This window comes from Pseudophryne corroboree, chromosome 12, assembly GCF_028390025.1.
Source record: "Pseudophryne corroboree isolate aPseCor3 chromosome 12, aPseCor3.hap2, whole genome shotgun sequence".
NCBI lineage: Eukaryota > Metazoa > Chordata > Amphibia > Anura > Myobatrachidae > Pseudophryne > Pseudophryne corroboree.
Genome location: NC_086455.1, coordinates 65,473,950 through 65,488,431, shown reverse-complemented (window position 1 = coordinate 65,488,431; position 14,482 = coordinate 65,473,950). Strand labels below are relative to the sequence as shown.

The window sequence follows — 14,482 nt, the reverse complement described above, 5'->3', positions numbered from 1 at the left end:
GCATTCAAGAAATACAAAATAGAAATACCATAGTGTCAATTGCCGACATTTGTGCAGGTGCCTAAAGTGCAGAAACACGATGACTGTGCACACAAAGCATTGCTGATTAGAACATAGAGTGAGGTGGGCTCAGATGACTACCTCCAGCCCCGGAGGACTTCCCGTTCACTACTCCTGCCACTACTTATACTGGTCTGGAGTTACTCCTGACACTACTTATACTGATCTGGAGTTACTCCTACAACTACTTATACAGGTCTGGAGTTACTCCTATCACTACTTATACTGGTCTGGAGTTACTCCTGCCACTACTTATACTGATCTGGAGTTACTCCTACAACTACTTATACTGGTCTGGAGTTACTCCTATCACTACTTATACTGGTCTGGAGTTACTGCTGCCACTACTTATACTGGTCTGGAGTTACTCCTACCACTACTTATACTGGTCTGAAGTTACTGTTACTGCTACCACTACTTATACTTGTCTGGAGTTACTCCTGCCACTAATTATACTGGTCTGGAGTTACTCCTGCCACTAATTTATTCTGATCTGGAGTTACTCCTACCACTTCTTATACTGGTCTGGAGTTATGCCTACCACTACTTATACTGATCTGGAGTTACTCTTGCCACTACTTATACTGGTCTGGAGTTACTCCTACCACTACTTATACTGATCTGGAGTTACTCCTGCCACTACTTATACTGATCTGGAGTTACTGCTGTCACTATTAATACTGGTCTAGAGTTACTCCTGCCACTACTTATACTGTTCTGAAGTTACTATTACTGCTACCGCTACTTATACTGGTCTGGAGTTACTCCTGCCACTTACTTATGCTAATTTGGAGTTACTACTAGCACTACTTATACTGATCTGGAGTTACTACTAGCACTACTTATACTGGTCTGGAGTTACTCCTGCCACTACTTATACTGATCTGGAGTTACTCCTACAACTACTTATACTGGTCTGGAGTTACTCCTATCACTACTTATACTGGTCTGGAGTTACTGCTGCCACTACTTATACTGGTCTGGAGTTACTCCTGCCACTTACTTATACTGGTCTGGAGTTACTCCTGCCACTACTTATACTGATCTGGAGTTACTCCTATCACTACTTATACTGGTCTGGAGTTACTCCTATCACTACTTATACTGGTCTGGAGTTACTGCTGCCACTACTTATACTGGTCTGGAGTTACTCCTACCACTACTTATACTGGTCTGAAGTTACTGTTACTGCTACCACTACTTATACTTGTCTGGAGTTACTCCTGCCACTAATTATACTGGTCTGGAGTTACTCCTGCCACTAATTTATTCTGATCTGGAGTTACTCCTACCACTTCTTATACTGGTCTGGAGTTATGCCTACCACTACTTATACTGATCTGGAGTTACTCTTGCCACTACTTATACTGGTCTGGAGTTACTCCTACCACTACTTATACTGATCTGGAGTTACTCCTGCCACTACTTATACTGGTCTGGAGTTACTGCTGTCACTATTAATACTGGTCTAGAGTTACTCCTGCCACTACTTATACTGTTCTGAAGTTACTATTACTGCTACCGCTACTTATACTGGTCTGGAGTTACTCCTGCCACTTACTTATGCTAATTTGGAGTTACTACTAGCACTACTTATACTGATCTGGAGTTACTACTAGCACTACTTATACTGGTCTGGAGTTACTCCTGCCACTTACTTATACTGGTCTGGAGTTACTCCTGCCACTACTTATACTGATCTGGAGTTACTACTACCACTACTTATACTGGTCTGGAGTTACTCCTATCACTACTTATACTGGTCTGGAGTTACTCCTGCCACTACTTATACTGATCTGGAGTTACTCCTACAACTACTTATACTGGTCTGGAGTTACTCCTATCACTACTTATACTGGTCTGGAGTTACTGCTGCCACTACTTATACTGGTCTGGAGTTACTCCTACCACTACTTATACTGGTCTGAAGTTACTGTTACTGCTACCACTACTTATACTTGTCTGGAGTTACTCCTGCCACTAATTATACTGGTCTGGAGTTACTCCTGCCACTAATTTATTCTGATCTGGAGTTACTCCTACCACTTCTTATACTGGTCTGGAGTTATGCCTACCACTACTTATACTGATCTGGAGTTACTCTTGCCACTACTTATACTGGTCTGGAGTTACTCCTACCACTACTTATACTGATCTGGAGTTACTCCTGCCACTACTTATACTGGTCTGGAGTTACTGCTGTCACTATTAATACTGGTCTAGAGTTACTCCTGCCACTACTTATACTGTTCTGAAGTTACTATTACTGCTACCGCTACTTATACTGGTCTGGAGTTACTCCTGCCACTTACTTATGCTAATTTGGAGTTACTACTAGCACTACTTATACTGATCTGGAGTTACTACTAGCACTACTTATACTGGTCTGGAGTTACTCCTGCCACTTACTTATACTGGTCTGGAGTTACTCCTGCCACTACTTATACTGATCTGGAGTTACTACTACCACTACTTATACTGGTCTGGAGTTACTACTAGCACTACTTATACTGGTCTGGAGTTACTACTAGCACTACTTATACTGATCTGGAGTTACTACTAGCACTACTTATACTGATCTGGAGTTACTACTAGCACTACTTATACTGATCTGGAGTTACTACTAGCACTACTTATACTGATCTGGAGTTACTACTACCACTACTTATACTGGTCTGGAGTTACTACTAGCACTACTTATACTGGTCTGGAGTTACTACTAGCACTACTTATACTGGTCTGGAGTTACTACTAGCACTACTTATACTGGTCTGGAGTTACTACTAGCACTACTTATACTGATCTGGAGTTACTACTAGCACTACTTATACTGATCTGGAGTTACTACTAGCACTACTTATACTGGTTTGGAGTTACTCCTGCCACTACTTATACTGATCTGGAGTTACTGCTACCACTACTTATACTTGTCTGGAGTTACTACTAGCACTACTTATACTGATCTGAAGTTACTACTACCACTACTTATACTGGTCTGGAGTTACTCCTGCCACTTACTTATACTGGTCTGGAGTTACTCCTACCACTACTTATACTGGTCTGGAGTTACTACTAGCACTACTTATACTGGTTTGAAGTTACTACTAGCACTACTTCTACTGATCTGGAGTTACTACTAGCACTACTTATACTGATCTGGAGTTACTACTAGCACTACTTATACTGATCTGGAGTTACTACTAGCACTACTTATACTGGTCTGGAGTTACTCCTGCCACTTACTTATACTGGTCTGGAGTTACTCCTGCCACTTACTTATACTGGTCTGGAGTTACTCCTGCCACTACTTATACTGATCTGGAGTTACTACTAGCACTACTTATACTGGTCTGGAGTTACTCCTGCCATTTACTTATACTGGTCTGGAGTTACTCCTACCACTACTATTATACTGGTCTGGAGTTACTACTAGCACTACTTATACTGGTTTGGAGTTACTCCTGCCACTTACTTATACTGGTCTGGAGTTATTGCTACCATTACTTATACTGGTCTGGAGTTACTCCTACCACTACTTATACTGGTTTGGAGTTACTCCTAACACTACTTATACTGGTCTGGAGTTACTCCTACCACTACTTATACTGGTCTGGAGTTACTCCTGCCACTTACTTATACTGGTCTGGAGTTACTCTTGCCACTTACTTATACTGGTCTGGAGTTACTCCTACCACTACTTATACTGGTCTGAAGTTACTGTTACTGCTACCACTACTTATACTTGTCTGGAGTTACTCCTGCCACTAATTTATTCTGATCTGGAGTTACTACTAGCACTACTTATACTGGTCTGGAGTTACTCCTGCCACTTACTTATACTGGTCTGGAGTTACTCCTGCCACTTACTTATACTGGTCTGGAGTTACTCCTGCCACTACTTATACTGGTCTGGAGTTACTCCTGCCACTTACTTATACTGGTCTGGAGTTACTCTTGCCACTTACTTATACTGGTCTGGAGTTACTCCTACCACTACTTATACTGGTCTGGAGTTACTCCTGCCACTTACTTATACTGGTCTGGAGTTACTCTTGCCACTTACTTATACTGGTCTGGAGTTACTCCTACCACTACTTATACTGGTCTGAAGTTACTCCTGCCACTCACTTATACTGGTCTGGAGTTACTCCTGCCACTTACTTATACAGGTCTGGAGTTACTCCTGCCACTACTTATACTGATCTGGAGTTACTACTAGCACTACTTATACTGGTCTGGAGTTACTCCTGCCATTTACTTATACTGGTCTGGAGTTACTCCTACCACTACTATTATACTAGTCTGGAGTTACTACTAGCACTACTTATACTGGTTTGGAGTTACTCCTGCCACTTACTTATACTGGTCTGGAGTTATTGCTACCATTACTTATACTGGTCTGGAGTTACTCCTACCACTACTTATACTGGTTTGGAGTTACTCCTAACACTACTTATACTGGTCTGGAGTTACTCCTACCACTACTTATACTGGTCTGGAGTTACTCCTGCCACTTACTTATACTGGTCTGGAGTTACTCTTGCCACTTACTTATACTGGTCTGGAGTTACTCCTACCACTACTTATACTGGTCTGGAGTTACTCCTACCACTACTTATACTGGTCTGGAGTTACTGCTGCCACTACTTATACTGGTCTGGAGTTACTCCTAACACTACTTATACTGGTCTGGAGTTACTCCTGCCACTCACTTATACTGGTCTGGAGTTATTGCTACCATTACTTATACTGGTCTGGAGTTACTCCTACCACTACTTATACTGGTTTGGAGTTACTCCTAACACTACTTATACTGGTCTGGAGTTACTCCTACCACTACTTATACTGGTCTGGAGTTACTCCTGCCACTTACTTATACTGGTCTGGAGTTACTCCTGCCATTTACTTATACTGGTCTGGAGTTACTCCTACCACTACTTATACTGGTCTGAAGTTACTCCTGCCACTCACTTATACTGGTCTGGAGTTACTCTTGCCACTTACTTATACTGGTCTGGAGTTACTCCTACCACTACTTATACTGATCTGGAGTTACTCCTGCCACTCACTTATACTGGTCTGGAGTTACTCCTACCACTTACTTATACTGGTCTGAAGTTACTCCTGCCATTTACTTATACTGGTCTGGAGTTACTCCTACCACTACTTATACTGGTCTGAAGTTACTCCTGCCACTCACTTATACTGGTCTGGAGTTACTCTTGCCACTTACTTATACTGGTCTGGAGTTACTCCTACCACTACTTATACTGATCTGGAGTTACTCCTGCCACTCACTTATACTGGTCTGGAGTTACTCCTACCACTACTCATACTGGTCTGGAGTTGCCGAAAATGCTTCTTATTCACAGACCCTGCTGATTAAAATGATGTGTGACATACCTATATGCTCCGCTATAACTACATAGACACTTGGTGACTGCGACAGTTGGTGACTGCATATGACAAACTATGTTAACAGTGTTTTCTAGGAAAACACTGTAGTGGTGCATTTTGTATACAGACACAGACGCATTTTGCGAACAAGACGCATTTTAATGGAAATAGTTGCACAAAAAGACTACCATGTCACGCCACTAGACGGGCTGATTTAGAGTGCAGGAAGGCTAGATGTCAGTGGACACATTTGTATATTGTTATTCATATACTGTTATTTATCTGTTATTTTTCATATATTGCTTTTATTACTACTTTCACGTGTTTGTACTGTATATTACATTTTATTTCTTGAGACCCTATCTAGCACCCTTTGGTCATTAGCTTCTCAATACAAATCCAGGCGTCTGTGTCATTTGCATGTTATCAGCTGCTGTGAATGCATTAGTGTACAACTCTGTAACAGACCCCTGGCCCTGCATGTGTAATTTAAAACATTCTGGCAAAGCATAATTTCTTATTGACGCCATAAGAGGCAATAAGAAATTATAATTATCAGGTGTAAAAAACAATAATTAATAAACATTCCCCATAAAAGCCGATACAAAAGAGTTGTATTTCTGCAAATATCAAGGTCCACCTCAAACATCTTCAGCAATTAAGATGTAGAACCTATTGATGTGGTCTGACCGAGACTTGGCTGCACTTGTAATTTAACAATAATATTGTGCAGTTGAGATACCAACATATTTATGTATGAGGATCACGTTTTGATTTGGCTGCCACATTTTATAGGTTTAGATGTTTTTGATTCACTATTAATAAGATACATTTTGCATTATTAACTTGAGTTTTCTCAGTGCATCTATCAAAGTTATTTTGATTTTCTGTAATTTGGGGTTCAGTCTGAGCAATTGTATTGCACTCACGTAAATATATATTCCGCAAAGAACTTTGTTAGCAGTACACCCTATGTGTGTGTGTGTATATATATATATATATATATATATAATTAGAATTAGTTCTAGCAATAACTTTTTTCCTGTATTCAATGTCCTTATGGGAGCTGGCTGCTGTCTCCAAATGTCCTTTGCCAGTAAGGACCAGAAGTAGCTAGATGAATGGAGGTGTTTGGGGAGCGAGCAAGGGCTAGTACTGCTGTTAACCACAGATTCCTGTACAGATCACTAGATCCTTCAAAGGCTTTGAAGAGGTGAGGTGATGATTTTATGGATTGTTGTGTCTGAAATAAACCCTCATACCAGAGTACACCCAAGAAAAATCTGTATCAGTCAAAAATGTTCCAGGTCTTCCATATGTTTTAAAGTTTATTAACATAACTTAAAACCATCTTACATTACACATAAACATATCTTTCTTGACCTTGTGGGCCCGATGGTACAAAGTAAATCCGCCGTCAACCCCAGCCGGGGGGAGCTCTTAGACCGCGTGTCTGCACCACTTTAGGTCAAGATGGTATCAACTAACACGTTTCGTCATATGTGACTTTCTCAGGACTGTTTTAATGTGCAAAAAAATATATCTTTTTTTTTGGCAAAGAGCAACCCTTAGTTGATTAATAATTAAAAATATATTTTAAAATTCTCAAGCCTGGGTACCAATCTCACAGTTTCCTCAATTGTGTAGTTCTTATATCAATAGGTAATGCCAGTGTATGTGGTCCCAGTGCAGGTCAGAGTAATGAATATATACTGTATATATTTCCAAGTTTTCCTCTAGTACGGTAATCGCCTGGCACAGATTGTTTGTATACAGCAGTGTTACCTTCGGATGGTACACATCGGCTGCACGCTGCATCAGTTTACTATTTGTCATCATTGGGTCCGGACCCCACACATAGCACTGTACAGCTGAAAGCAACTGTTACCAGATCTCCAGTCATTATACAATGCAAATTCTCACACTCTTACAGACCATGACATGTTTCATGATTAAGTAGCACAGACTGAATCTCCCAAAGGTCACACTCTATTATCCCTTTAGTCTCATTTATTTCCTAAATATTGGCTTCTTGCCAAATAAGATATATTGAGATTTTATTTAAATATTTTAACAAATACAAATGTTTTATATGAGTTTAAATTTACGTCTGAAGTCACGATTGTGCCCATGGTGGGTGGGTCAGTATGGGGATATACAAACAAAGCTCCCACCAAGCACATTCATCCCCAGATGTGATAGAGAAAATATACAGAAACTAGGTCATAAAAAATTACTGTATTTGAAAACTCAAACATGAAGTTATGTCTAATGCCAAACATTGGGGCAGATGTATTAAGCCTGGAGAAGTGATAAAGCAGTGAAATGTTGAAGGTGATAACGCACCAGCCAATGAGCTCCTAACTGTCATTTTTCAAACCCGTAATGATTGTCTGGTGCGTTATCACCTTACACTTATCACTGCTTTATCACTTCTCCAGGTTTAATACATCTGCCCCACTGAGCTGTGAACATCGATAGATGGATTTTTTATACTGGCTCATTTGGTCTAAACTATGGCTTAGTAAATTTGACGATTGCGTTGAGAGGAGAGAAAAAAAAATCATGAAGTTGGCAACAGACCGACACAACAAGCAGAGCAACGTCCAACAATCACATCGCAAGTCTTGAGGCTCACATTGTTCAAGATGATTGCGAACATCCGATGCAGGAAGCGGTAATAAATCTGGTCACTGGAAATAATGTGTGGCAGGCAGGAGAACTTCTGTAATAACTTCTCGTGGCTTCGCCATTTCAAAGAGTTGGCGACTCTCTGTTCCGCTAAGGTCAGAGCTGGGACCAGGTCAGGAACTATGACAAGCTGAAATACAAACACATTGCCATTATTCCTGGTAACCGAATATACGAATGCCGGTATGTCAGAAGGGTTAGCTACACAACGTGCTACAAAATAGCTGTCCTCACCCGCATGCAGAAACTTTACATGCTGTTTAATCACACTACAGCTGGAACAAGTCACTTACAATACAAACTGTAATCGTGTAGCTGAGGAGCCCATGGTCTGATGAGTATAAATACAACCTCTGCACTGCTCTGCATAATATATCGGCACTAATAATAATACATTGAGGATGATGCTGACCTTGTTATCTAACCCTGAGTTGTCCCCTCCACTTGTCATGAGCTCCAGAGTTTCCGGGAGGTAATTTAATAAGGAATCTACAACCTGCAAGCAGAGGAAGAGAATGGTATCATATGATCAGACCAGAGTCAATGTGCAGTAGCGTATATTAGCGGATATAATAGTTAAGCTTGCCTTTTGGAGTGTTATATAAGTATTGTCCTTTCAGAGGAACATGTGGCCATAAATATAACTAGTTGAGTCTATGAACTTTAAAATACAGACATGTTTCATGTATTTACTTTGTTGATGTTTTCAATATTGCACATAACTAGTAAATGATCAGGTTATTGTCTGGTGTGAAGGCAAAATATGTATTGCAGAGTATACGCAGCCAAACAAGCGTGATGTGGTATGTAATATATGTGCTGGCTTGGCCAGAAGAACCATCGGTGAGAGTGAGGACATCCAATTTATATTGGATCTGCTGCAAGCTACTGTATATCAATGACTTTATTCTTTTTGAACCATATGCTCCCAGAATCATAAACTTGTCAAATGATCACCAACAATTCTTCTACCCAAATGTAATCATCCTGTGTGTGGCCAAATCAGACAAATGTTCAGCCAAATGGGCCAAATGTACTAGTATGTGACTTAACAAAAGTCATAGTTGCTGACTTTCTGACTTGTCTCTCCGTGAGAGAGCAGCCAGGTCGTCACAGAAGGGGAGTGGGGCGGGCGCATGTTTCATCACAGAGGGCGGGGTGAGGGTGGGGCTATGTAAATGATGGACAGGGGTGTGGTGGCCGCGATCACGTCATCGTGGCAACGCCCCCTGTCCTAAAATGCAGAAATTACTGACATTATATGGCTGCACAGACTGCCCACTGGAGGGTGCTGCTATAATTGGGAGACTCGTCTATTCTTTCCGGGGGTCCGGGAGGGCTACCCGATTTTCAGGAGCCTCTCAGCCATTCCGGGAGAATAGGCAAGAACGACAAAAGTGTGGATTTGTGTGATTTTTTTTCTTTTTAAGGCTAAACCAGTATGGTTTTGTTTCTAAAGAAATGGCGGTTATTAGAATCTTGCGGAAAAATTGCTGAAAAAACTCTGCACTTTTGCCAAATCTTTCTCGATTACATTTGGTAAGGTATGTCTAGCTCAATTTGCAGCATCTGAAACAGAGGCCTAGGTTACAGCATGTGTCTAAACTCATGAATACATCGCGGACGCCCTTCGCAGTAAACTGCTCACAGACCTCTAGTGAGTCATCTTGTAGTAAGGCGACTAGTTCTTTGTGTATTAAATACACATTGGATCCTAAGAGCTTACAGACCTGCAGAAAAAAATAAATAGGATTTTAATTACCTACCAGTAAATACTTTTCTCATAGTCCGTAGAGGATACTGGGGTCCATTTAGTACCATGGGGTATAGATGGGTCCACTAGGAGCCATGGACACTAAGAATTTGATAGTGTGGGCTGGCTCCTCCCTCTATGCCCCGCCTACCAGAACCAGTCTAGGAAACTGTGCTCGAGAAGACGGACATACTTTGAGAGAAGGAAAGATAAGGATAGTGGTGAGATTCCGAACCAGCACTCACAAAACAGAGGAAAGCCAAGCTAACCAAACTTGAAACAGGAACAGCAATGGCTGAACCAACATTACTTAATCAAGTAACAGTGCAGGAAGAACGAAGCACTGGGCAGGCACCCAGTATCCTCTACGGACTACGAGAAAAGGATTTACCGGTAGGTAATTAAAATCCTATTTTCTCTTACGTCCTAGAGGAGACTGGGGTCCACATTAGTACCATGGGGATGTACCAAAGCTCCCGAACCGAGTGGGAGAGTGCTGAGGTTCCTGCTGAACTGAATGACCAAACTGAAGGTCCTCAGGGGCCAAAGTATCGAACTTGTAGAACTTAGCAAACGTGTTCGAACCCGACCAAGTAGTTGCTCAGCAGAGCTGTAAAGCCGAGACACCGCGGTCAGCCGCCCAGGAAGAGCCCACCGACCCAGTAGAGTGGCCCTGTACAGATTTTAGACATGTGGAAAATTAAATAGGGACTTTTGTGAGACAAAGCCCCCAGCTCCGACACACGTCTTGCTGAAGCCAAGGACAACAGTGTGACGGTCTTCCAAGTAAGATATTTTACATCCAGCTCCTGTAAAGGTTCAAACCAGTCCGATTGGAGGAAATTCAGCACCAAATTGAGATCCCAAGGTGCCGTGGGAGGCACAAAGGGAGGCTGGATGTGCAGAACACCTTTCAAGAACGTCTGGACCTCAGGAAGAGAAGCCAATTGTTTCTGAAAGAAAATGGACAAGGCCGAAATCTGGACTTTTATGGAGTCCAGACGTAGGTCCACATCCACTCCTGCTTGCAGAAAAAGCAGGAAACGTCCTAGATGGAATTCCACCGCAGAAAATGTTTCCCCCTTACACCAAGAGGCGTATTTCTTCCAAATACGATGGTAATGCTTAGACGTTACCCCCTTCCTGGCTTGGATCATAGTCGGGATAACCTTGTTAGGGATTCCTCTCCTGGCTAGAATCAGCCGTTCAACTTCCATACCGTCAACCATAGCCGCGGTAAGTCCTGACAAACGAACTGGCCCTGTTGCAGAAGATCCTTGCGAAGAGGTAGAGGTCACGGATCTTCGAGGAGCATCTCCAGAAGGTCCGCGTACCAGGCCCTTCTTGGCCAGTCTGGAGAAATTAGAATTGCTTGAACATTTCCCCTTTTTATTCTCTTTAGAATTCTTGGGATCAGAGGAAGTGGAGGAAACACGTACACCATCTGATAGACCCATTGAGTCATCAGGGCATCTACCACCACCGCCTGTGGGTCTCTCGACCTGGAACAATAGCGCCTGAGCTTCTTGTTGAGACGAGAGCCCATCATGTCGATCTGTGGATATCCCCATCGACGTGTCAAGCACCTGAACACTTCCGGGTGAAGGTCGTGTCTGCTGAGGAAGTCTGCTTCCCAGTTGTCTACTCCCGGAATGAAGACCGCTGACAACGCCACAGCGTTTCTCTCTGCCCATAGGAGAATTCTTGACACCTCTGACAAAGCTGCTCTGATTTTCGTTCCCCCCTGCCGGTTTATGTTTGTTACTACAGTCACATTGTCCGACTGGACCTGAATGGCCCAATCTTGTAGTAGATGGGAGGCCTGCAGAAGGGCGTTGTATATCGCTCCCTGAGTTCCAGAAAGTTGATTGGAAGGACGACTTCCTGACTGGACCATCTTCCTTGAAACTGCACCCCCTGAGTGACTGCTCCCCAACCTCTGAGGCTTGCGTCTGTGGTTAGCAGAACCCAGTTCTGAATTCCGGACCTTCGACGAGGTGAGAAGTCTGTAGCCACCACAGAAGGGAGATCCTGGATTTTGGCGACAGACGGATCTTCTGGTGCATGTGAAGATGCGATCCGGACCACTTGTCCAACAGATCGAGCTGGAAGGGTCTTGCGTGAAACCTTCCGTATAGAAGATCCTCGTAAGAGGCCACCATTTTCCCCAAAAGGTGAATGCATAGATGCACCGATATCCGAGTTGGCTTAAGGACATCCCGAACCATCGACTGGATTACTAATGCCTTTTCCAACGGAAAGAACACCTTTTGAGACTCTGTATCCAGTATCATTCCTAGGAATGAGAGCCTCCGTGTTGGCTCTAGGTGAGACTTTGTAAGGTTCAGAATCCACCCATGATCCTGGAGAAGTTTGGTTGAGAGAGCAATGCTGTCCAGCAACCTTTCCCTGGACGGTGCTTTTACCAGGAGATCGTCCAGGTACGGAAATATGTTCACTCACAGTTTGCGGAGTAGAAACATCATCTCTGCCATCACGTTGGTGAACACCCTCTGTGCTGTGGAGAGACCAAATGGCAGGGCCTGGAAGTGGCAGTGACAGTCCTGCAGCGCAAACCGTAGATAAGCCTTATGAGGCGGTCAGATCGGAAATGTGAAGGTACGCATCCTTGATAACCAGAGACACTAGGAATTCCCCTTCCTCCAGACCTGAGATCACCGCTCTCAGAGACTCCATCTTGAATTTGAACACTCGTAAGTACGGGTTCAACGACTTGAGGTTCAAAATTGGTCTTACCGAACCATCCGGTTTCGGTACTACAAACAAGTTGGAATAGTACCCCTTGTTTAGCTGATGAGGTGGAACTGGAACAATGACGTGAGTCTGTACCAGTTTTTGGATGGCATGTTGTAAAGTTATACTTGCTTGTTGTGCAACTGGCAAGCCTGATTTGAAGAATCTGTGAGGTGGGAGCTCTTGGAACTCCAGTCTGTAGCCCTGGGAAATAAGATTTATGACCCAGGGATCCTGGCACGAATTTGACCAGATCTGACTGAAGAATTGTAGTCGGGCTCCCGCCTGACAGCCTTCCAGGAATTGTGGTCCACCGTCATGCTGATATCTTAGAGGAAGCCAAGCCTGAGCTCTGTTCCTGAGCACCTGCTGTTGATGGATTACGTGGTTTACCTCTTGCGCCGCTGGAAGACGTAGAAGCACCTCTGGATTTGCCCTTGAAGTTGGCCATCCGAAAGGACTGTAACTTAGAAGCTGAATAAGTCTTCTTGATTGGGGGGCTGCGGAAGGAAGATACGTAGACTTACCCGCAGTAGCTGCGGAGATCCATTTGTCTAATTCATCTCCAAACAAGGCCTCTCCTGTGAATGGTAGGCCTTCCACGCCTTTCCCGGAGTCCGCGTCAGCAGTCCACTGTCGTAGCCACAAGCTCCTGCGTGCTGACACTGTCATAGCAGTGGTGCGTGCGTTAAGCACGCCTATTTCCTTTATGGCTTTCACCATAAAGTTCGTATAGTCTTATATATGCTGAAGGAGTAAGACAACATCCCCCCTAGATAAGGAATCTAACCCCTCAATTAGGTTACCTGGCCATTTAGCAATGGCTTTAGTGATCCACACACATGCAATAGTGGGTCTTTGGGCCACCTCAGCAGCTGTGTACAATGATTTCAGTACAGTTTCAATTTTACGATCAGCCAAGTCTTTCAGGGAGGCTGCACCAGGAACAGGCAATACAATTTTATGTGACAGCCTAGAGACTGATGCATCCACTATTGGTGGATTTTCCCAATTTTTCCTATCCTCTAGAGGAAAAGGAAAAGATGAGAGCAACAGTTTAGGGATCTGAAACATCTTATCAGGATTAACCCATGGTTATTCAAACAGGGTATTAAATTCCTTTGACACAGGAAAAGTGACTGAGGATTTCTTTCTTACATTAAAATAAGATTCCTCACACTCCTTTGACACCTTATCAGGAATATGCAGAACATCTCTGATAGCCTCTATAAGAGCCTCTATTCCCTGTGACAGAGCTGTATCCCTCTTCCCTGAGTACACCTCCCCATCCTCCATGTCTGACCTGTCAACGTCAGAGTCAGACTGCAGGATATGGGCCAGAGAATTAACCCACAAAGAGCCCTTCAGAGAGACACAGAGTTGTTTGGAAACAGCCCCCACTGCGCCCTTATCGCTAATACCAAGCTTAGCTGGGTCACAGAATAAGTACCCTGATAGGGGAATTAGTACACTAATAGTCGCTCCCCCCCCTGCTATGACCCCCTGGTACCGCTGAGGTAATCTGGAGACGCACTGGAGGAGCTGCGCATCCCTGTCCTGTCAGCGTCTGTGTCCACTGCAGAGGGAAAATGGCGCTGGTGAGCTGCTGGATCCTCTCATAGTGAAGCCCCGCCCCTTCAATGGCAAGCGATCTTCCCTTTTTATTATACTGGCTGAGGAATCTGGTGCTTAAAATGGAGAAAACCGTTTTAAGGCTGTTGTGCCATTATGGGTACTGTGTACAGTGTACTGAGACGCAGTTGTGTACTGTGTCCGGAGACGCATTCCGCCCCGTGTAGAAGCCGTGCATCTCAGTACCCTCATGCC

At 43.4% G+C, this 14,482-nt stretch overlaps 1 protein-coding gene across 3 annotated transcripts in view; it reads right to left on the bottom strand.

The window, feature by feature from the left end:
* The window catches only part of PPP4R4 (protein phosphatase 4 regulatory subunit 4), a 468,463-nt gene that overhangs the window by 34,493 nt on the left and 419,488 nt on the right, over positions 1–14,482 (bottom strand). For all 3 annotated transcript variants that reach the window (XM_063947591.1, XM_063947590.1, XM_063947592.1), the window contains 3 exons: positions 9,801–9,878; positions 8,561–8,644; positions 8,096–8,278 (listed from right to left, as the gene is read on the bottom strand). In XM_063947591.1, coding sequence (XP_063803661.1) covers positions 8,096–8,278; positions 8,561–8,644; positions 9,801–9,878 — 345 coding nt within the window. The remainder of the gene's footprint in view (positions 1–8,095; positions 8,279–8,560; positions 8,645–9,800; positions 9,879–14,482) is intronic.